The sequence below is a fragment of the Scophthalmus maximus genome, chromosome 13 (assembly GCF_022379125.1).
Source record: "Scophthalmus maximus strain ysfricsl-2021 chromosome 13, ASM2237912v1, whole genome shotgun sequence".
In the NCBI taxonomy this organism is placed as follows: domain Eukaryota; kingdom Metazoa; phylum Chordata; class Actinopteri; order Pleuronectiformes; family Scophthalmidae; genus Scophthalmus; species Scophthalmus maximus.
In genome coordinates, this window is record NC_061527.1 from 2,300,001 (window position 1) to 2,324,023 (window position 24,023).

Consider the following 24,023-nt stretch of genomic DNA (forward strand, 5'->3'; position numbering starts at 1 on the left):
TTCGACGAAACCCTTCAACGTCCAGGATCCAGATTCTGTTGAAAAAAAGCGCGGCCCGCTCGTATTGTGCCCGAGAAAATCTGCGTTTCAATTAGTTCATGTTTTTAAATTATGTTTTATTGAAGCTTCGTGTAGTTATTGGCACAATACTTCACTTTAAATTCATTGTTGGCCTTCGTGGAATCTGTTGTAGTAATAATAAAAAGATCAAATGTCACGACGCTTTGTAAAATGAAGGACAATCCTTTAATTTAGACTTTTAAAAGCTCATTATCAGTGTTGTCCATGTGCTTCACCTGTACGGCCGTTTGCCTGTTGTCACAGTCCGTCATGTGACCGTGTTGCCGCGGGTCGTCGTGCAGCCGGGCAGCTGCTGTTTGCTCCGGCGGATCGATGCCGGACGAGCGGAGGCAGCACAGGACGCATTAGGCCAGCGTGAGGAGATTAGGGATCGCCCCCCCGCCCCCCCCCAATCAAACTTCCGATCCTTGATGATATTCATTTAGGAATTATTACCAAATCAATATCTAATAGCACTCACAGCAAACAGTAACATCTGCCGCAGGAGCGCAGGGTTTCTAATTGTCCTGGCGGTGAGCCGTGTAAAGTCTACACAGATCAGAAGGAAAAAGATAAAACAAGAACATTGAATTCTACAAATGAGACTTGATTTCAAAATTTAAAAAAACAGAGGTGTTAGTTTTGATTTTCTCTATCCGGCGTCAGGACCCATCAGAGATGACTGACTTTGTTGTCCGGAGCCATTTCTCACCGCATTCAGAAGAGCAGTCCTCAACTTCACAGAGGGACAGATTGACGGATGTGTGTCTTTGCTGACGTCCATCAAGGGGGCTGAGAAACATAAAAGCTCGAGAAAAATGTCGACACACACTCCCATGAAGTGTGTTCACAGTCTCAGCAAACACTTGAGCCACAAGAAGGGAGAGCGGCAGAGTGAAATGACTGCTTTAGACATTCCTGGCTTGAAACCACCTCTGACAACTTGTTCTTCCCCCCCCGAGACAACCAATCCTACACTTCCCCATGATGCAGTTCACTTATCCTATTCGTGACACTGAAAACAACAAAACGCCGTGATTAAGTTTTTCCCAGGCTTTGGAAAAAGTCCCTCCAGAGCTTCAGAAGTCATTACACCACAAACGTCATGTTTCTCGAGCTGAGTCATTGTCTCAAACCCAACTTGATGTGGTGATACGTCAACGCTGACTGCGTCTTTTCATGAGAAAAAAGAACGTTGTCAAAAGAGCGCTGGCCAGACGAGCCGCGGCGTTCTGAACCAGAAATAATGTCTGTTCATATACTAACACGCCTTTACAACGATAATGTCACGTGACCAGTCGACGTATCCTGGGCATGTGGCTGCAGGAAGGTAGATCGTCTACTGTGCAGTCGGTTGCTTAGTTGCAAAAAAACAAAAAAACACTGCGAATTTAAGAATGGTGGAAAGTAAGAGCAGGGGGGATTTCTTCTCTTGGAGAGACGATGGGAGTGGAAACTGCGTCGGCAACATTTGTCATTGATTATCCGTGTGACATTGACCAGTGGCTGTCGAGTCGTGACTGATAAGACCTCCAGAAGAAAGTGAACACGGGTGTTTTTTCCTTGTTGCGTCCAAGTGTCCCCGTTTCAGCTCGTCCCAACGAAAACCCAGGAATATTTACCACAGCGTTTCCAAAAGTCCCAGTTTTACGCACTCGAAAAAACGTGAAACGTAAAATCTGTGGAATGTCCCTTTAAACTATTGCACGACCAAAATATCTCCCGTGACAAAAATAAAGTTGCATAAAAGCGCCGCAAACCCCTTTGACGAAGTTAAGTTATTTACCCGAAGGCAGAAAGATTAAGTTATGACTCATACATATTACATTCAAAGTCATGTACACCATAACATGCTGAATTCAAAAAGGTCATATATTAAAAAGAAAATTGAAGTATAGGCCTGGGAAAGTTCTTTTACAACTGGTAATTGTGATATAACTGTACATACCGGGATCTAAATATAACCCCGAGACTACTGTTATCAATCAGTGCGCTGGTTGCCCGGCTCGTCTGTGGGACAACTCCTTGGTAACAGTTCAGTTTCTGTGCTATGTTTGCAGTCAAAGCCCCCGAGCGGAGATGTTCCACCTCCCAATCAAAGACGTGAGCGGGGCAGTTAAGGTTCAGACGGTGCAAAAATAGCGCTGCGGAGCCCCGCGGTAGGTTTCGAGAGGCGGGCGAAAGCATCTCGTGCAAACCACTATGCGTGAGTAGAGTGTTTGGATCCTATTTCAAGTTTAGACAGAACGGGGCTGAACGGCTGCCAGGTAAACAGTGTGCGGCGCAGGTACTGATTTGGCTCCGTGTTTACGCTTACACAAAAAAACAGCCCGCGGCGCTGCTGAGTGAAGGTAGGTCCTATCAGCTGCAGCGATAAAGCACGAGGTGTCTCGGGCTGAGATCAATCATTACTCCTCTTTCTTCTCCACTCCCCCCTTCCTCCTCCTCCTCCTCCTCCTCCTCCTCCTCCTCCTCCTCCCCGCCCAAACTCCCTCGATGCCTCCCAGCTCGGCGTGTGAGGGAACCCTTAGCGTGTGAAGAGTTGAAATGGACGATAGCAGCCAGATAAGGCAACAGGAGTCGGGCCTGTGTTGCCTGCACGGCAGGGGCTCATTGACAGACGTGCACCAACAGTTACATTTTTACCGGCAGGGTAAAGGGACCTGCGCAGAGGACCTGCCTCTGCCCTTGTCGGGGGGGGTTTATCTGATCACCATCTGATCTCAGGGGTTAGAGAAAAGATACTGAGAGTGTCAGACTTTGGTCTGTGCAATGTCAGGCATCTGCACATGCACACTTACATGCACGGTTTGAAAATTGCTCGGTATGTGGAGTGAGCAGGGTATAACCCTACATAAAGTTGTGTACCAGTGAGGTAATTGAGCCCGCAATAGATGGAACTTAGGTAAGCCTGAGAGGAACTGTCCGGCCAGAGGCCAACTTTGAGTCTCTGAGGGTCATTTTAGAGTGAGAGTACTCCAGGGTCCATGTAGGGGGTCACTTGAGGACCAAAGGTGCCCATCGGCCAACCAGAGGAGCATTTGAAGAGCTTAGAAGAGCTCATGGGGACCACGAGTGGGATATTTGGGCCAACTAGAGCTGCACTTGCGACAATAAGGAGGGGCTTTAGGGTTGACCCCTTGGACTTGACCATATTGGGAAACGACCAACAGAAGTTGTGCTTGGGTGAACTTGGATCAATCAGAGAGAAAAGATGGTTACCAGAGGAGTTCTTTTGCCAATGAAAAAGGGGTATTTTGGGGTGACTAGAGTGCTGTACCTTTGCAAAACCAAGACTGTCAGTTGGATTGGCCAGATGTGCACTTGGTGACCCCCAGTAGCATCTTTTGCCAACCAGGGGTGCACTGGTCTGACCTTTAGGGTTGTCTGGACTTAACGGGGTCATTAAGGGACCGGAGGGGCAAACAAGAGGAAGGGAAGGGCCCTGGAACTGGCCGGATGACGGAAAAGACAAACAATCTGGAGCAGTCACCTCCCTTTTTGCACGCCACTAGTAAGAACAGCAAAAAGAAAAAAAAACATTGCATGTATCAAGGCAATAAGAATAAGGGGGACCCAGAGTTACATCACCGCCGTTGCATGTGTTTTAGGCGCTGGCAGTGCCAGGCTGCGTTTCACCTGCGCTTCACCTGCACTTCACCTCTCTCTTTAATTACTTTAATTATACCCCGGTAGGCTCCATTTATTTATATGTATCTATTTTTTTGGCAGGGTGTGAACACCTCAGGTAAGAATGCAGGAGAACCCAAAATAGCAGCGAGCGTCTGCCAAACGACTGCAGGATATGCTGCTTCTGTTTAAAAAAAAATATCAGATTTCATTTATTAATCACTGACACAGAAGCAGAGAAGATTTACACCCATAAAAACTGTTATGAGTCACGGCACGTACAGTATGTGTGTGTGTGTCTCTGCATGTATCTAACATCTCGCCATACGCTTTTCATGCCGCAGGTTGCCAGCCAGTTCATTCCATATGGAAACTACTCCAGTTGTGTTTCAAAAATAGCTTTGTGGGAACTTTGTCCTGCAGGACCCAAACCCGTCATTATTATTATTGCTATTATTAATATTAATGTTAATATCATCACTAATAATGACAACAACATAATTGTATTTTTTAATTATACGTATCAGTCTGGTAGAGATTACAGCGGCGGTTGTACAACTGTCCTCTCTCTCTCTTCTCTCCTACTGTCTCTCCTCCCACCCTCTTTCTGCCCACCTCTCCTCTCTTCCTCCTCTCTCTCCTCACCCCAACCGGTCGAGACAGAAGCTCCGCCCACAACTGAGTCTGGTTCTGTCAGAGATTTCTTCCTGTTAAAAGGGAGTTTTTTCTCTCCACCGTCGCCAAGTGCTTTGCTCATTGTGGGATTTGTTGGGTGTTCCCTGTAATATTGTAATATTGACCTCACTATGTAAAGTGCCTTGAGACAATGTATGTTGTGATATGGCGCTATACAAATAAAATTGAATTGAAAAATTGAATTGAATTTTTGTTTGTGTCTGGTGAGTGTTCAGGTGTGTCTCCTGATTATATATATGGGCTGGATGCCCCCCCCCCCCCACCATTTATCTTCCAAATGACAAAGGTATGACTCTCGTAGAGGCGCAAAAAAACAAAGCAGGCAGCGGACGTTTAGAGGGCCGCATTGTTGGGTAATTACTGTAATTGCAGCTCGAAGGATAAACTAGGTGGAATGCGTGCGTCTTACGCTTCCATGTGCAGCCTCACACACTTCCACAACAACTACATGCACAGACCCATGACACGGGTGCCGACTGCGCAGCGATGGGGGGAACTGATGTGGGCTGTCAGACTTTTAGGTTTTCGACAAACTGCGGTACCAGCTAATGTGCCCCAGTGGGGCATGTCTACCGTCAGCGGCCTTCATGTCATGTCAGAGACTCCAATCTGCTGCCGGGGAATCTGGGGAATGTCAGCTACGCGCGCGCCTCTTGTTGCCGTCCCTCGCTGTCACACACGGCCCGCACTTTTGTTTATACAGAGACATGGGGGCCGGACACCCTTCACTCACGGAGAAGAAAGGGAACAAAGATGAGATGCAGGTAAGAAGTCATCCAGAGACACGCAGACAAGGGTTAGCGTGTGAGCGCGGACCGCCGCGGAGGTGGGGCTATTTTTGGAGCCGCCAAGGGATTCACCCAGTGAAATTTACATTACTGGAATTCCAGTCGTGTCAGCACTTAAAAGACATTGATTTTCTCTCTCTCCTGCTGCTCAAAGGAGACACTTGGAATCTCAATAGGTGAGCTAAAACAACAGCGTGCCAATTTTAGACACGTTAACAGGTCTTATAAGCACAAGGTGTTTCTTTAGGCGCGCTGTGAGGCGCTCGGCGCTCGGCTCCTCCGACCTCCGTGAACTCGCGGTCACAGCGGTTTCGTCACATTACACGCACGGCGTCATCTTCCACGAGCACCTGCAGGCACAATGTGATCCTGACCTTCTCAAATGGTGCGACGACGTTCAGCAATGAGTCTTGATCCACAGATCCATGAGAAGGGATAATGCAGGACTCTTTTTTCTTTTTTTTTTTTGATGCCTGCGGGGGGAACTGTCATTCCACTTCTGATTTCAAATTGCCATGCGGAGGATGAAAAAAGAAAAACAGGTGTGCTGCCTTTCACACAGACTCACTGGAGCACAGGTGTGTGTGTGTGTGTGTGTGTGTGTGTGTGTGTGTGTGTGGCCATCTTGGCAGAGCACCTGAAATCAAATACAACCTCATCACACTTTTCTGTAAAGAAAAGAAAAAATTATTCACACACGCACGTCCACCAGCAGCCAAGCGGTGCCGAATTCTTTTGTGTTTTGCACAGTGGCGGTGATAATGATAGAACACCCCCCCCCCCCCCCCCCCCAGCTCTGGTTTTAGGGCTCACAGCAGTCGTCTTCCTGAGTTTCAACCAAAACATTTTTGTGTTTTAACTCTCCAGCTGCTGCAGCGAGAGACAGACGACGCTTCCAGAATCGAGATTGGATTAGAGTCATCCTTGGGTTTCTCTGACATCTGCTCTCGCATCGCGACCGACGCGACGACAGCTTCTGATGTCAACACCGGCTCCAGACCTCGGACACGCACGGGAGGAAAACCTCCAGAGGATTCCAGTATGTTTAAACCCTACGCGACGTGTACATTTTGCCGATCAACTCGGCCCACGGGTTACGGTCTGGAAGCATTATCTTTCCAGAGTTAAACAACCAAGGAGGCTCCAAGGCCGTCGTCCAGCCGTGCAGCCCTGAACAGATGCACGTGAACAGTTTCTGATTCAAGGTTCTGACGGTTGAGCTTTTCCCGGAGCTTTCAGCCATATCCAGTGGCCCTCATCGGTGTTTAATGGAGGCGGATCTGTGGCCAACTCCATCTGCTCATCAGTTGAAAGGCCCTGGAAAGAAAATACAAGCGAGTGGACATTGATTTTCATCAAACCACAATCTCCCAGTTAGGGAACGAGCGACGGCAGGGGTGAATGCAACAGCTCCGCCTCGTCGTCGCACCAAGAAAAAGGAAAAATGCCTGCTCTTACTTTTCATCGTTGCCGTTTGTCATTCTTCGTATTTTTCTTGGACCAAACAAATGCAGAGTGGACAAACTGCTTCGTGTTTGAACGGAAACGTATTCATGCCGACGTGACCCAACGCCACCCCCCGACTGATTGGGACAACATGACTCGCTACGATCAAAACCCCGCGGATAAGAGTTCATTTCTACAGATGAACAGTGACAAATGTGACAGGAGGAGCCGTCATCAGGCCTTTCATTAAGACGACTTCAAGTCATGTGCACATGATTACCCAATTAACTCTTCGAACGCTGTGGCTTTCACACACACACACACACACACACACAAACACACACACACTCACACACTCACACTCACACAAACAGCTCGGGGTACCGCGACACCTTTTTAATCATCCCTGTCGTGTTTATGCAACGGGATAATTAGGTGATGAAATGTAAACGACTCCAGGAGATACACAAACCGCTCACGATGCCCGACGCAGACTCCTATCTCAGCGCCATCAGCAACCGACTGGCAGCCGTTGGTTCATGGCCACGTTCTCGCGTGTGCTGTGTATGGCATCATTACGAAACGCTTTTTTTATTAATTCTACAGGGGCCATTTTGGGGGGGGTTCTGTTTGGCATCAATCGTGAAAAATGACTCCAGGATCGTCGTAAATCTGTTCATAAGCAGCGGCGCTGTGTGTTTACACGCGCGAACGTGAGCGAGAGCAGAGCTCGGCTTATGCCGTCAAGTCGTAAGCTCTCGGGTCCCGGCGAGGTCCGAGGAGGAGGAGGAGGAAGAGGAGGAGGAAGAGGAGGAGGAGGAAGAGGAGGAGGGCCGCAGAAGACAGTTTAATGATTATTACTTGCCCGAAGCCAAACTCATAACTCATGTTCTCCCTCCCTGGCTCTCTACGTCTCCATCCAGCTGAGAGGTGTTGACAGGTGAAGAGTTAGTGAGACAAACAGATATTTGGTTTACAGGTGTCGAGGCACATCAGTTTACATAAAACCTGTTCGGGGAGCTGCTGCGAGTTCATGTGTGTTCACGCGTGGAACTGAACTACTCCGGGTGAAGTTCAGTCACTTCAGCAGTCGAAAAGAAAACTTTTTGTTATATTTTTTTTTCCCCGGTGAATTTTTTTGGTTTGGTGACGTTTGTGAGTCGACGAAGCGGCGACTTTTAGAGCTAATTTGCTGCACAACGTCACATTCCTGCACAGTTCAGTTACAGACAAACCACAAGAGCATTTACTTTTTTTTGTTTGAAGAAAAAAAAAATGAAATAAATGCAGTAAAACGTCACTGTTTCTGTCTGTGCGTCTTAGTTCTTCCACTAGGGGGCGCACCCGTGTTGGAAACTGTCATATTGTAAATATTTCGTATGCTAGCACATTTTTACGACATTAGTTTTCAGTCTTTAACGTTACAGTGTGTAACATTTAGAAGAACTCATTCACAGAAATTGAACATATTGTCCATAACTGTGTGTTCATATATGTATAATCACCCGTGAATGAGTTAAATATGGTTCCATGAGGTGGACCCGACCTGCGTGTGAGTGTCCATGTTGCACAAAACGGTTCCAGAATACGGTACGTTCGCGAAACAAGGAATGGAATCAGCGGCGCGCCGCCATAAAGTGTCCCCTGTCGGTCGCTCAGTTTTACTGAAATCACCAAAAATTACACACACTGGGGGCTTTAAGCATTGCAGTGTGACTTTGATGAGCGACGCATTTCAACATGAAACTTTTCGAACATTAAATTAAAAAGAATCTAAAAAAAAATTGGTCCACAAAAAAGGACCCATGAGTAAAATAGCTACCACTTAAAAACTATAAGCAGATGAGGAACTCAAGCTCAGGACCACAGAATCTCTTGCTACGGCCCTGGCACTGTCTTCCTCACAGTAAAGGTTTTGGACTAAGAGGAACTCGACCACATAGGCATAATTATTATTATTATGAGTGAGGATTCACAAATGTTTTTGAGAGGCCGCCTCCATCATTTGTACGACTGCTTCCAACAGAGTGAAATACCTGTTTCCTCTCCGGACTCCTGTCACCTGCTCGTACCGGTCGACTCTGAACTTCACGTGACCTCTTACAGGCAATTCTCTTTTCTGCTTTGACCTCTCGCTTCACCTGTGGGGATCATCCCCATTGTGCTTGTGCGTTTCTGCGTGGAAACTCCAAACGCCCGCGTTACTCAAGGCAGAGGACACGCCCTCGTTTCTTTCTCCATGATATCATCTGTGAGTTTACCCTCCAGAGGTTCATAGTTTTCCTCATAGAAGACCCTCAAAAAATCTTGTTTTCAGGAGAGATGAGTATAGAGAAAAAATTTTAAAAAGTTTAGAAGTATTAGGGAACGGGGAACATCTATCTATAGATCCATCTATCAGAATATATATCTATGAGACAATCTATCCATCTATCCATCCATATCTCAGACTATCAGACTATCTATCCATCAGACTATCTATCCATCTATCCATCCATATATCTATCTATCTATCTATCTATCAGACTATCTATCTATCTATACATCCGTATATCTATCTATATATCTATCTATCCATCTATCAGAATATCAGACTATCTATCTATCCATCTATCTATCCATCTATCAGACTATCAATCTATATATCAGACTCTCAGACTATCTAGCCATCTATCCATCCATATATCTATCTATCTATCTATCTATCTATCTATCTGTCTATCTGTCTATCTATCAGACTATCTATCTATCTATCCACCTATCAGACTATTTATCTATCTATCTATCTATCAGACTATCCATCTATCTATCTATCCATCTATCAGACTATCAATCTATCTATCTATCTATCCACCCATCTATCTATCTATCCATCTATCAGACTATCAATCTATCTATCTATCTATCAGACTATCCATCTATCTATCTATCCATCTATCAGACTATCAATCTATCTATCTATCTATCCATCCATCCATCTATCTATCTGACAGACAGAGACTTGACAGGCTAATTATTTTAATCACTGCCCCCCCCCCCCCCCCCCCCCCCCTCTCTCTCTCTCTCTCTCTCCCTCTCCCTCACACACACACACACACACACACACACACCTCTATATCACTCAATCGCTTCAATGGATTGGGGCTGGAAACCCCGCCTGTGGGCCGTCCCTTGCCGGGGCATTATATTATAGCGGGACGAGCCTTGTCTCCGGAGACAGATCTGCGCTCTGCTGCTCCACACGAGGCTCCGGGCGTCGAGCCGCGCTCCACACCGCTCACCGAGACGCGTCTGCCGCCGGGACCTGCGACACCTGCTCCGCTGCTCGGCTCGCACTCCGTCAGGGGAGAGAAGAAGCCACTGCCGGGGGAAGATCGTCCGATGGAAAATGAAACTTGAAGTTTTCTCTGCGCACCACTTTGCGCAGAAGCCGCTGGAGTTGTGTATGGACGCAGAGGGGGGGGTCCCGTCTCCACTGTCCGGGGACGAGCTGGGGTCGGACGGGGACTGCGTGGCCAACAGCCCGGCACCTGTCGCGCAGGGCGGCGGCGGCGGCGGCGACGGCAGCAAGGGGAAGCCGTACACGCGCAGACCCAAGCCCCCGTACTCCTACATCGCCCTCATCGCCATGGCCATCCGGGAGTCCGGCAGCGGCCGCCTCACGCTGGCGGAGATCAACGACTACCTGATGAAGAAGTTCCCGTTCTTCCGCGGCAGCTACACCGGCTGGAGGAACTCGGTGCGCCACAACCTGTCGCTCAACGACTGCTTCCTCAAAGTGCTGCGGGACCCGTCCCGGCCCTGGGGCAAGGACAACTACTGGATGCTCAACCCGCACAGCGAGTACACCTTCGCCGACGGCGTGTTCCGCCGCAGGAGGAAGCGCATCACCAAGAGGTCCGCCAAGGAGCAAGGGAGCCCGGACGTCCTGAGCGAGGACACCCGGCTCCCCGCGCCGGAGGAGAGGGTGATGGGCGCCAAGTTCTCCAGCTCCTTCGCCATCGACAGCATCCTCAGCACGCCTTTCCGACGCAGGGAGGACGCAGACGCACACGCACACGCACACGCCCCCCGGCTCTACTGGGGGCCCGCGGGGCCCCACGTGCTGCCGTATCCGCTGAACTATCCCGCACAACACGTGTACCTGTCAGAGGCGGCGTGCGGCGGCACGGAGCCCCTCGTCGTCGGCGCCGGGGACGCGTTCACGTACCTCCGGCACCCAGCAGCGCCGGGCCCGAGCGGACCCGAGGCCGCGTTCAAGGTGCCCAACAGGGCGCGATGTTTCCATATAGACTCCCTGCTGTCGTGAAGCGGCCGGACTCGTGTCACGACTCGCGTGGTTTGGTTTGGTTTGGTTTTTCTCCCAACCATGATTGTGCACTTTTACGGGGGCGCGCTTCGCTTTTAGCTGTTTTGTGGGACTGTGTCCGTCTCGTCATGACTACTGTCAGTCAGTGTTGTGTGTGTGTGTGTGTGTGTGTGTGTGTGTGCGCGCGTGTGCTCATTTCTACTGTATACGACGGCAGCCAAGCACCATGTTGAAACTATCAATCTATTTATATTTTCATGTTTTGTATGACCTGCTGTGTAAAAAAAATATTGTTGTGTACATATATATATATATACATATATGTGAATATATATATGTATATATATATATATATATATATATATATATATATATATATGTGTGTGTATATATATACACATATATATATACATATATATACATATATATACATATATACATATATATATACATATATATATATATATATATATATATATTAAAAAAAAATAATAGACTGAGCTCCGATGAAAACCACGTGGCTGCAATAAGTAGAAACGCATGGACAGAGAAAAACATGTTTTTCCTGTTTTCCTGAGATCTGATTCACGCATGTCTGTTTCTTTTGATGAATAATAATAATAATAATAATAAAACAAAAAACGTGAAACGATGGGACCCTGATGTTCAGTGAGTGTTTCATTGCGGATCTACAGATGTGAAGCTTTACACCTGTTCAACACTCACGAGTCACATGTCTCATAATCTTTTGCAAACGCATAAATCATCATCATCATCATATTTAGAAATTACAGATTTAAACATCACATATCTTTGCCCCAGGAATCATCTGATGTGTCCGGTTCTGAAATTATTATGAAAATAGTTTTGCCAGCCAAGAAATTGAAGTCAGTGAATTTGCAGAATAATAATAAATGTAAAAAAAAACTGATCAAAGACAGCAGATTTTATTGATATAATTATTATGTTATGTTGCTATGTGACTGTACACACACACACACACACACACACACACACACACACACTCGTTACTGGGCTGTTTTCTTCGTTCTAATCTGTCATTGGACCATAAATTCATAATCAGGTGCGGTTCGTCAAATTCATTTTTTTCCTCCACATCCGCTGTTCATCTTTTAAACTGAATAAATAAATGAGATGAAGTTATAAATGTGGATTTAGGAGACACCGACAAATCCAGACGCAGAGAGAAAAACATTAATGTTTCAAATGTCAGGTTGGTTCTATAAACACAGTCTGACACACAAACAGGCTTCTTATAGAAAACCCCCAGTTTGAACATTATAATCATAATAATAATGGTAACTGGGGACATAGTGGTGAGGGGCTCTATCGAGTCATTTGGACACGCCCGTGCCCGAGACCCCTAAAAATAAAATATATACATTTTTCACCAGTTCTGGAGCCACGTTCACTGCCTCAAATTAACGATTTATTTGCATAATAAGAATAATTATAATTCATGCGATGGCAATCTGACTTTGTCAGTGGAGCTCGGGCCCTAATAATGACCCATCCAGAGGAGCATTCCACTAAATAAAACCTATTCTTATTGTCATTTATTTTGACCCGCACCGCTGGTTGATATTAATACTTTTACTGTTACGTTTAGTGCCATGAAAATGATTTTGGTGATGAATTTTCCTTTATCAGTGCGCGAACCGAGACAGTGTCAAATGTTTCCACCGAAAGATGAGAGAGAGACAAACATCTGTTCTGCTTATTAATGTTGCTCACATCTTCATATTTACATGCTCATACATCAGGGCCTTGTATATTATCTTTATGTGCGCACCTGCAGGCTGTTTGCTGGGGGGGGGGGGGGGGTCCCAGTTGCTCTCCGCGGTGCTGAAACACAGACCCCAGCCTCGGCAGCCGAGATGCTCTTCACACACAAGACACCAAAGATGGTTAATGAAAACCACTGTGTGATTAAATGGTCCTGTTGATAAAATGCAGAATGACAATGAATCATTTCTTTTTAAATAAGCTCCACAGCGACTGAGATGAGAAATCTGCTCCGCTCCTGTTTGTGATATCTGTCAGGTTCAGTGTGACAGGCTCCAGATCAGACACCGACACCGACAGGTAGCTTTCCCCTCAAAACTAGGCCTGATGAATATGTCTGCTATCGTTTTTAAAAAAAAAATAAGTATAAGTTACATTTTTATCATTAATACCATGAGCATTGTAGAAGTAAAAGTATGTTCTGAAAAAGAGAATTACTGATGCCAATGATTTTCTGAGGACCAAGTTATAAGTGGCTAAATGTGCTTGAGAACAAAAAGTGAACTTTCAGGTTATTATAGAGTTTTGAACTCAAGTTGTTTTGATTCTCAGACACTCGAAGTGAGGAATCCGGAAGTTTTACGCAGTTCTTTTTTTTTGGTGTCGTTACATTTATCTTGTGATTCAAGAATTGACTGAAGGACATAAACACACTAACCAGCCGTTTTTATCGTTGTGGCTGATCAGTTGTTTATTGGTTTTTGTAAAGGTTCACTCTGAACCAATCAAGTGATTTGAAACTATTTATTTATTTTGTTTGCAGTTCCATGGCTCCACACGTTAAAAGATACGCCCGTTGTATTCTTCGGGCACTTGGATCGAGGTTTTGAAGCTTTCAACAATTAAATTTGATAAGAAACTCGTGGTAACGACGGTTGGTCCGCGCAGCACATGATGTTCCTTGAACATCTGCATGGATGATGAGCAGCAGCAGTGAGGCCTCTCATCAGCAGCAGGCCTCCTCACTGACGATGACGATGACGATGATGAGGAGTTTTACGCAGCGGATGAGTCAACAGGTGACAGGTGAGACTCGCGGCCTGTTTCCAGGGACAATGCTGCGACCTGCAGGTGAAACGCCAGAACAACACACACACACACACACACACACACACACACACACACACCTGTGTGCGGGGCGGTCACGTGTCTCCCTCTCATCCCGGCCGTCAGGACGCTGAGGTCCTTCACTTTTCTAGACTCTATTCCCTTTCAGCCCGCGTCTCTCTCGGCCCCTCGGCCCTCGGTCGGTGCAGCCCTTGAGGAGGGGGGGGGGGTCCCGAGGCTGCCGGCTGCCTGCGAGAGTATTAAGAGCCACACTGGTTTGTTATGAAACCAGACGTTTAAAGGCTGAGGCACAATGTTAGGAAGTCCAAACAGTCCGTCACTCCGGGCAGACTGAACCGCGCCTGAACCTCCCCAGAGTCCCGGGGAGGCCGCTCCAGAAGCTCCCGGCACCGCCACAGGAAACACAGGGGACCAGAAATAATATTAGATTACCATTCAAATGAGCTGCACTCAGCTATGTTTGTTATTGTTGTGGTATATTAACAGTCATATTTAATATGTGAGGAGGATTTAAAATGATTAGCTATTTGCATGGAGAAAAAAAAATGTTTGTTAATTATTTGGGGAGAGATTTGATTGTGAATATTTATTGGTGCTTATTTATTTATTTTGGGGGAAATAACAAATGGAAAATAAATGATTTTAAAATATTAAATATATTAACTTCTAATATAATTTTAAAGTTTACCTGAGGTCCAACAGGCGGACAGACTATTTCTGAAAAACTTTGTTTTATGGGGATAAACAATAATCGTGAAAACAAGCAGAAGGGGCCTGGTGATGTCGGTGCAAAGTGTAAATGTGCTCACATGGGCCACGAACTCCTTCTATCAAAGTCAACCTGAAGGGAAAATCCTCGGGTGACTTTTCTTTTCTTTTTCAAAAAGGGTCTAAATCGGGAGAGCTCGTGTAAATCCGGGAGTCTTCAAAGAGCTCGGGCCCGCAGAACAAAGGTCCGCTCGGCGGGGCCGAGGCATCCTGATCTCGGCGGGGGTCACGAGTTCTGATGTCGCAGGAAATTTCTGGGGCCCCGTTATAAGCGCCTGTGTGTGTGTGTGTGTGTGTGTGTGTGTGTGTCACGGTGGAACATGATTTTATCCGCACATCCTTTGTTGTGCTATAAGTGCAAAGGTTATTGTTGCTGGTTATTGTTTGGGGGCGGTGGGGGGGGGGGGGGGGGGGGGGGGGGCAGAAAATTCCTCCGGGTTATATCTAAAGGCAGTGACGACGAGCACGTGCGCACACAGATTATAAAAAAAGGTATTATTAATTGGTATTAATGATTTTTTTCTTTAATCTGCAAAGTTCTAACTGATTGTGTTGTGATTTATTTGATTTCCCCTAATGTCCCGAGCAAAGGAAATGAAATCAACAAAGAATTGACTAGAAATATCAAATAGGCATCAGCAAGAATTATTATCAATATTATTATTATTATTATTATTATTATTGTTAATAATAATAATAATAATAATAATAATAATAATAATGTTGTTGTTATTATTATTAATAATATTATTATAATAATATATATACAACCACAACCACAGCCCGAACCGAGTTTAAGTGTTGTCCAGAACATTTGATGCCTTTTCCATGTTCCTCCGAGTCCCAGTGATCTTCGCGGATGTTGATATTATCTTTATGGGGACATATTATAACTCCGTCATGTCGGACAAATCCGCGTGTGATGTCTCCGCAGGGGAGGAAACTGTCGACGCCCGCGCGCCTAATTTCGCTTTTCTCCCTCTAATGAACGCGGGGCCCCCGTGGGACCCCCGGCCCTGGCCCCGGGGCGGTAAGCCGACACTGGCGCGCTGTGTGTGGTATATGTATCCAGGGCCGGGGCCTGATGGAAAAAGCCTGCTTCCACTCATGTCAAAGTCATTTACTTACTCAGCGCATAACCACCCCCCCCCCCCCCCCCCCCCCCAATCCCCTCCTCCACCCCCTGCTTCATATACACGCACGGTAAAAAAAAAAAAAAAAAAGACCACCACCTCTCCCATCGCTCACACTCCTCGTGCCCCGGTCCGGCACCGCGACAGTTTGTTTGTGTTATCATCTGGACCGGTGCGGGAGGAAATTATGAGCCCCCCAAAAATAATAATAATACCAATGATACAAGATGATGCGTTTGGGTTCTTATCAGCAGCAGATATATTGATCATATGAGAATGATGGTTTCACATGTTGTCGGTGGGTTTTTATTCGTGTCAGGAGGAGAATGTGTGTGTGTGTGTGTGTGTGTGTGTGTGTGTGTGTGTGTGTGTGAGAGAGAGAGATCACAGCTTCGTATACGTGCAGAACCTTGTGGTGGTGGTGGTGTGTGTGTGTGTGTGTGTGTGTGTGTGTGTGTGTGTGTGTCTGTGCTGGGGAGGGTCGTTTTTTAACTTGTGCGGCTGGCGTGTGGCGCTGTTGATTGGGATGTCTGGGGGAGGTTTGATCGATGGCTTAATTGCGTGTAGTCCGAACTTGGAGAGAGCGAGTGGGAGGAGGAGGAGGAGGAGGAGGAGAAAAAAGACGACAGGGAGGGAGAGAGAGAGAGAGAGAGAGAGAGAGAGAGAGAGAGAGAGAGAGAAGGGAGAGCTGTGGGCTTTAACGCCGCTGAGAACGGTAAGTGGACTAGGGCCAGATTTGGCAGGAGGGTGGAGGAGGGGGGGGGGGGGGGGGGGGGGGGGGTCTATTCGTCACTGACTCCAGGGAGATTTGAAAGACGCAGAGTGCGGATGAGGAGAAGGGGGTGGGGGGTGGTAGGTGGGGGGGTGGGGGCTCACGCAGAGGGAAGAAAGATTTATGAAATGATAGGCGGTGGAGCTTTTTTGTTTGGCTCCAACTGTTGCGCGCAATAAGTCGGTGTTCCCTCCACTTGAGGGATCGGTGGGCGGTTAGTGGCCACCCGGCGCGCCGCACAGCTCCACTTAGCGCCGCTGTGATATACCCAGTGGAGCCCCCCACCCAACCCCCCTGAACGTCCCGGACACTCCAGTCTCCAGTGGATAACCAGCTCCCCCCACTCTCTCTTCCTCTTCCTCCCTCTCTCTCCCTCGGTCTCTCGCTCTCTCCCCCTCTGTCAGTGCGTACCCGCCGTGCGTTCCTCATGCGTCAAGGGAGCACCGTGCGTAAAGGCAGAGTCGTGCGTAACTGGAGACAGAATTCGTCATTCCATTTCGCTCCGGGATTCGGAGGACCACTGGCGGTGTGACGCTCACTTGGATTCGACGCATTCCCCCTCGCGAACCGTCTCGCAGCTCGTCGAGTTCTCCTCTCCATGCTCGGTCGTACGTCAGACATGACGACCGAGACCCCTCAGCAGCAGCTGGACCCGCCGCCTCCTCTGAGATCCAGCCCGGCGTCCGGCGGCGTCCTGCACCCGGCCATGCTGAGCCCGCAAGCCGCCGCGGAGAGCTCGTCCACGGGCGCCAAGGGGAAAAAGACGAGCTCCGGTTTGCGGCGACCGGAGAAGCCGCCGTACTCCTACATCGCGCTCATCGTCATGGCCATCCAGAGCTCCCCCACCAAGCGGCTGACACTCAGCGAGATCTACCAGTTCCTCCAGGCTCGCTTCCCGTTCTTCAGGGGCTCGTACCAGGGCTGGAAGAACTCGGTGCGGCACAATCTGTCGCTCAACGAGTGCTTCATCAAGCTGCCCAAGGGGCTGGGCCGGCCGGGGAAGGGCCACTACTGGACCATCGACCCCGGCAGCGAGTTCATGTTCGAGGAGGGCTCGTTTCGTCGCAGACCCAGAGGCTTCAGGAGAAAGTGTCAAGCCCTGAAGCCCATGTACCGGATGATGAACGGCATCGGCTTCGGCACCTCCATTCTCCCGCAGAGCTTCGACTTCCAGGCGCCGTCGGCGACCCTCGCCTGTCACGGCAACGGCTACAACTTGGACATGATGAGCAACTCGATGGCCGGCGGCTACGACGGGCTGAGCGGCGGCCACCACGTGCCCCACATGTCCCCGAGCCCCGGCTCCACGTACATGGCGAGCTGCCCCGTGCCGCCGAACGGGGAGTACGGGCCGGACAGCAGCAGCAGCCCGGTGCCGTCCTCCCCGGCCATGGCCAGCGCGCTGGACGGCCACTCCCCGTACGCCAGCACATCGGCGCACTGGGCGTCCTCCGGCGGCTCCCCGTACATCAAGCAGCAGCCGCTGGCCTCCAGCAGCCCCGCGTCCTCCGGTTTACACTCGGGCATGTCGGCCTACTCCCTGGAGCAGGGCTACCTGCACCAGAACGGCAGGGACGGACACTCCAGCGACATATCAGGTACCGGGGCTCGCCGACAACATCCGAACGCCACCGAGACTTAGAACAGAGACGAATGATTTAAACTCACACGACATCAGGCCTCAACTGAACGACCCGTGACGTCCATCTGCAGCAGGGGCCTGTGGCCATACTGAGGTCTATATGTATATTTCATTGACATGAATAATATTTAAAATCAGGATACTAATACTTGATTTCAAAGATGAAATCTTGACAAAGGGGAGTTTAAAAGTTAAATGTCGTTGCATTGGGGGAAAAAATAATGAATCTCAAATTAGATTTCATTTTAATTGTTGAACTTTATTTTATTACTGTCCCAGAGTTTTGTACAAAATAAACATTTGCGGGCTAGAAAATTACTCGACAAACTGTTTACTGCAGTTTATTGAATAATAAAGTTCCATTGAGTGTTTATGGGATTATGAAGCAAACGCCCCAAGAACATGTTCAGCGTGATAGTTAAAAAAATAAAAAAATAAACATTCCTGGGCCAATATTTAAATAACTAAGAGCTGCTGTGATTTTAAATCTGTCACTTCGCAGAATGTCCTGGTGTCAAACTTTACAGTTTCCGCCGAATTCGTAGATTAAGAAACAATCCTCCTCCTCCTCCTCCTCCTCCTCCTCCTCCTCCCCAGTTCACGCTCATCGACTTTAACACAACACACCGAGGCTTTACTGAAGTCTGGGGGATTTCACCGAGGCGAGCAAATCCGCTGCCGGAGCCCCCGTAGGGGTCCCAGAGGTTAACCAAACAAGGACTGCGCAGGCCGGACCACACCGGCCGGCGCGGAGGAGCTCCACCAGCCTGCGCGTAAAAAGAACCCACCGGAGACCGCGAGGGGCCTTGTCCGACTTTACGCAGCGTCCTAATTGAGCCTGTGTGTCCGCGGAGGAGGGTGAAGCGTGTCGGGGGACTGTGCAGTGTTCAGGCCCCTTGTACACGGTGGGTGACAGGGGGGGGGGGGGGGGGGGGGGCGCAGGAGGGGGGCCAGCGAGCCTGTGGCCCGCCTGAAAAACACCGTCACATCTGGAGACCGTATGACCCTGACGCAGCCTCCACATTTATTTTTTCTGTCTCTGGAAAAAAGAGAGGCTCATTTACGAGAGTGAATCGGATTCACACACATTCTCCAGGGAAAAACTTACTCACGCACATTATATATATATATATATGTGTGTGTGTGTGTGTGTGTGTGTGTGTGTGTGTGTGTGTGTGTGTCGAAAAATAAAACGGTGATTTGAAATTAAAAATAAAAGCTACAGGAAGGTGAACTGGCTTTTAAGAAAATACCAATTATCTGGGATTTTGATTAGCAGGAGGTGGATATAAGTCCAATATCTGAGACTTATCGTTAATATTCTCTGCTCCTGTGTAAAGAAATACCTAATTTCAAGTGTAAACGAATCAGCAAACATGTGGGGAACTCTTGTTAATAATAATAATAATAATAATAATAATAATAATAATGAATAGACCAAAACGAGGCCTCGTCCGGCAAATCTTGATGAGGTGCAGGTCGACGTTTGTGGCACGTTTTAAAAAGGGTTTATTCATATTCCTTATTCACAAATCAAAATATAGAAGTAATGGACGGTAAAAAAAAAAACAATAAAAAAACCAAGTTGAGGACATTTTAAATGTGATTTTAAAGATGTCTATTAAATGCAAAAGCTGGGATTTTTATGGTCAAATCAAAATTTAGAAGTAATAGAAGTAAAATCAGTTTCTATATCAGGTTGATGACATTTTAAATGTGACTTCAAAGATGTTTTACATGTAAAAACTTCGATTCCTGGTCAAAACAAACGCTGGTTCCCCCCCCCCCCCACACACACACACACACACTAATAATAATTTCATAATTAAGCTCCAGGTGAAGATGCTCAGAACGACTCATCATCATCATCATCATCTAACCTGTGACGTGACGTTAACGTGTCTCCTCTCTGTGTGTGTGTGTGTGTGTGTGTGTGTGTGTGTGTGTGTGTCTGTGTCTGTGTGTGTGTCTGTGTGTACGTGTGTGTGTGTGTGTGTGCGCGCGCGTCCTCCCGCAGTGGGGATCCCGCGCTACCAGAGCCACTCGTCGGTGTGCGACAGGAAAGATTTCGTGTTGAACTTTAACGGCATCTCGTCCTTCCACCCGTCGGCCGGCGGGTCCTACTACCACCACCACCACCACCACCACCCGCAGAGCGTGTGTCAGGACATCAAGCCCTGCGTCATGTGATGCGCGCGGCGGGACACTGTGGACAACGACGCCTCAGTCAAACTGCAGGATCCGTCTTTTTCTTTTTCTCCTCCTTCTTCTTCTTCTTTCTTTAATCCGGATGATTCCTACCAGGATGTATTTCACACGTTTTGCCTCCTCCACGCAGCCAAAGTAACTTTTTTTTTTTTGGTCTGGGGGTTGCACTTGAGAAAACTATGCAATTTTTTGTCCTGAAGGAGACGAATGAAGGAACCTCCAGAGGCCTCGAGAGAAGAAAAACCACTTTGCCTGCACGAAGCGTTTCTCTCGCGTTTGCTCCTGTAACACGTGCAAACAGTTTGTATCCATATGTAACGACGCTCTGTTCCTATTAGAGTCACCACACACACACACACACACACACACACACACACACGGGCGTAGCACAAGAGGGAGCAGACAGACCGACTAGACAGAAGTAATTTGTGTCATAACATAAATTAAAAATTGTCTGAATACATTGGTTGAGAGATTGAACTATGTATTTTTACAGAGACTTCTTATGTATAGGGCCCGGAATTTGGTGCTACATCCCTCACACACACACACACGTACACACGTACACACACACACACACACACACACACACACATACACACGTACACACACATACACACGCACACATACACACGTACACACACGTACACATACATACATACACACATACACACATAGGCGTAGCACTGGGGGGAAAGAGGGACAGAAAAATCTGGACCCCAATTATTTTTTTTGTTATTAGTGTTTTCTAAGTAATTTGTGTCATAACATAAATAAAAAAATTGTCTGAATACATTGGTTGAGAGACTGAACTATGTATATTTACAGAGACTGCTCATGTATAGGGCCCGGAATTTGGTGCTACATCCCTCTCTCTCACACACACACACACACACACACACACACACACACACACACACACACACACACACACACACACACACACACACACACACACACACACACACACACACACACACACACACACACACAACGCTTCAGGCTAACATGAACTGCAACAACCTTGCACTTATTGTATAATCCTTTTGACGACTGTTTGGGTTTTTTTTGTTTTGTTTTGTTTTGTCTTGTAAAATGTTTCAATAAAGCTGATCTATATTTTAGGCTACACGCAGACTTCTGTTCCTTCCACTGTGTCTGGAATGTGGATAAGATTTTTCATTTTGTATTTCACAAAAGAGAAAGAGGTGAAGTTGAGCCTGACTGTGGTAGAAACACACGTCACAGTTTCATTCATCACATCGGACCATTTACACATTTACAGTCAATGCAGCATTCACAGATTTTTGGAGGAACTTGTACTTTGAGCTTTTACGTTTTCTGGTAACTTTGTGCTTGAACTCCACTGCGTTTATGTTATCGACAGATTAACATTGAACGTTCTGTCCAAACCTATATAATAATCTTATTATGGATTATGGATTATGGATTAAACTCAACAGTGTGGAGTTGTTACACTTAGAAAAACTTAGAACTTAAAACAGCTTCAACATTGAACTGCAGCTGACAACACATCAGTGATTGTGAAGAAATAATATTAAATATGAAGTAGTGTAACTCTGACCCTGGTGCATTTTGTCAATATTTTAGTACTTTTACTTCAGCGAGGACCTGCATCATTATGAAGTATTTATATTTAATGCTGCTATTTCTGCTCAATTAAAGCATCTGAATCTCTCTTCTGCCACTGATGGTCAGGTTTTAACATTGTGATTCTCATGCAGATGCAAATACACGATATGATCGCATCCAAAGTTGTTTGATTGAATGTGGTTTTTGCAGTTGAAGAAAGATTTTCATCCTCGAATTCATGAGGTTTGACGGTGAACTTTGCACAACGTCAACAGGTTTTGTCTCAGCGTGCGGCTTGTGATGTGACACGGCTGTTGCAAAAAAGAGTATTTACATCCTTCGATTCCGTAAAAGCAGCAACAACGGAACAAGGAGCAAATCAAATCCCTGCCGTTTAAAGATAAACAACACATTTTAAAAAGGATAATGAGGAAGGTGAGGTTTAAAAAGATCAAAGATAAAAGAAATATAATGCAGCAAAATGCCCTCTGGTCAGTGTGATATGATGATGTGCTTGTGAATCACATGGATGATGTGAACACAGATTGATGGAACTGTGAACAGCACTTTGAAGATTTAAATGTTTGAAGCAGAGTTTGATTTTAGGCTCATATAGATCATGTTCATATAAATCATATAAACATGATTTAAATTCATGTTATCAGCTGCTTGTTTGTTTTTGTGTGTGAGATTTTACTCTGCAAAGAAACCGTGGCGTAAGAAGGGAAACTGAAGTATGAAGAAGTACAAGCAGGAAACGCTGGAGTAGAACATTTGTGCAGATGTTCTCAGTCCCTTTCCACAACGTGAAGAAAAGTGGACGAAGTCTCGCTGAAGCACTTCCCCCGGACGTCGCCGTGTCCAGTTGGACGACGGCTTGAAAGAAAAAGATTTGGAACCTCCTTGAAATATACTCGAGTTCATGTCAGTTTTCATACTTGCAACGTTGGACATCCGCCTCGGTCTGTACAGTGTCTGTACATGTGGACGTCCGGGGGCTGCGAAGCATTCTGAGGACGGCCTGCGTCTCTGGAAAGAAGACAACAGCAGCAGTGAGGTATTTATAGAAGCGGTAAACAGATCAGAGCTGCCTCATCACACACACACACACACACACACACACACACACAGAAGGACTCCAGGTTTTTGTCTTCATGGGTGTTTTGGGAGGGGTCATGAGTCACATCCCTCAGGACCTCATCAGGACACTTACATCCCAAGAGCATCTCCAATAGAAGCATCTTTGTTTCCACGGGGATGTTTTTAATATCACACAGTCTTTTCCTCTGAGCAAAGATCCAGAGCCACTTCTTCTCTTCTTTTTTTTTTTAAAGGATTTTTAAAAATCATGTTTTCACGTGTCACAGTTCACATCTGACTCGAACAAAGAGCCACGTGTGCTGAAGCAGAGAGGAGGAAAAAAGATCTGGCAGCGAATCGCAGCACAGCTTCTTCTTCTGCCCTTTTAACGTCCTGGTTGTTTACAGCTCGTGGGTCGAGAGTCAGATCCAGAATCCGTGTCAGGTAAACACACGGTTCTGCTGAAGTGGCCTCTCCCTCTGAGCTACAACACACGACCCATGTGCAGACGAGGGAAGAGGAGCAGCAGCAGCATCTCTCTGGCTGAAATAGTTTGTCGGCTGCATAATTTGTGTGAAGTCATAGTGAAGTCACAGTTTTTTAATTTCCTGGATGCAACATTCCGCGATGAGGAGTCACAAGAACTGGTCCTGCAGCAGCAGCAGCAGCTGGATTTTCCATGACATGGAATTTTTCGGGGTACTTTCAATATAGTGGAGTGCTGCGCCATCTAGTGGCTGAGAGAGTTAACACACAGCTCAGTGCTCTGAGGAGCAAAAACCTGGATTTACTAATAGTTGTATTCCATCCATCTTTATCCATGCAAGGGTCGCGGTCGCGGTGGGGGGGGGGGGCTGGAGCCAATCCCAGCTGACATTGGGCGAGAGGCGGGGTTCAGGTCTCCAGCCTATCACAGGGCCACATACAGAGACAGACAACCATTCACTCTCACATTCACACCTACGGTCAATTTAGAGTCTCAATGAACCTGACCCCATTCTACATGTCTCTGGACTGTGGGAGG

The 24,023-nt window shown here is 47.0% G+C and overlaps 2 protein-coding genes and 1 long non-coding RNA gene across 3 annotated transcripts; all 3 read left to right on the forward strand.

The window, feature by feature from the left end:
* Positions 1 to 5,193: 5,193 nt before the first annotated feature.
* On the forward strand, positions 5,194 to 7,920 carry LOC118318827. Its single transcript, XR_004795827.2, has 2 exons — positions 5,194 to 5,716; positions 6,042 to 7,920. It is a non-coding gene; the product is annotated as an uncharacterized LOC118318827 (long non-coding RNA).
* A 1,872-nt stretch (positions 7,921 to 9,792) lies between these two features.
* On the forward strand, positions 9,793 to 11,249 carry LOC118318729 (forkhead box protein Q1-like). Its single transcript, XM_035648653.2, has one exon. It carries the CDS (start codon positions 10,009 to 10,011, stop codon positions 10,927 to 10,929), a length of 921 nt encoding a protein of 306 aa, XP_035504546.2. The 5' UTR covers positions 9,793 to 10,008; the 3' UTR covers positions 10,930 to 11,249.
* A 5,364-nt stretch (positions 11,250 to 16,613) lies between these two features.
* On the forward strand, positions 16,614 to 20,983 carry LOC118318735 (forkhead box protein F2-like). Its single transcript, XM_035648655.2, has 2 exons — positions 16,614 to 18,074; positions 20,136 to 20,983. Exons 1-2 carry the CDS (start codon positions 17,075 to 17,077, stop codon positions 20,306 to 20,308), a joined length of 1,173 nt encoding a protein of 390 aa, XP_035504548.1. The 5' UTR covers positions 16,614 to 17,074; the 3' UTR covers positions 20,309 to 20,983.
* Positions 20,984 to 24,023: the final 3,040 nt, after the last annotated feature.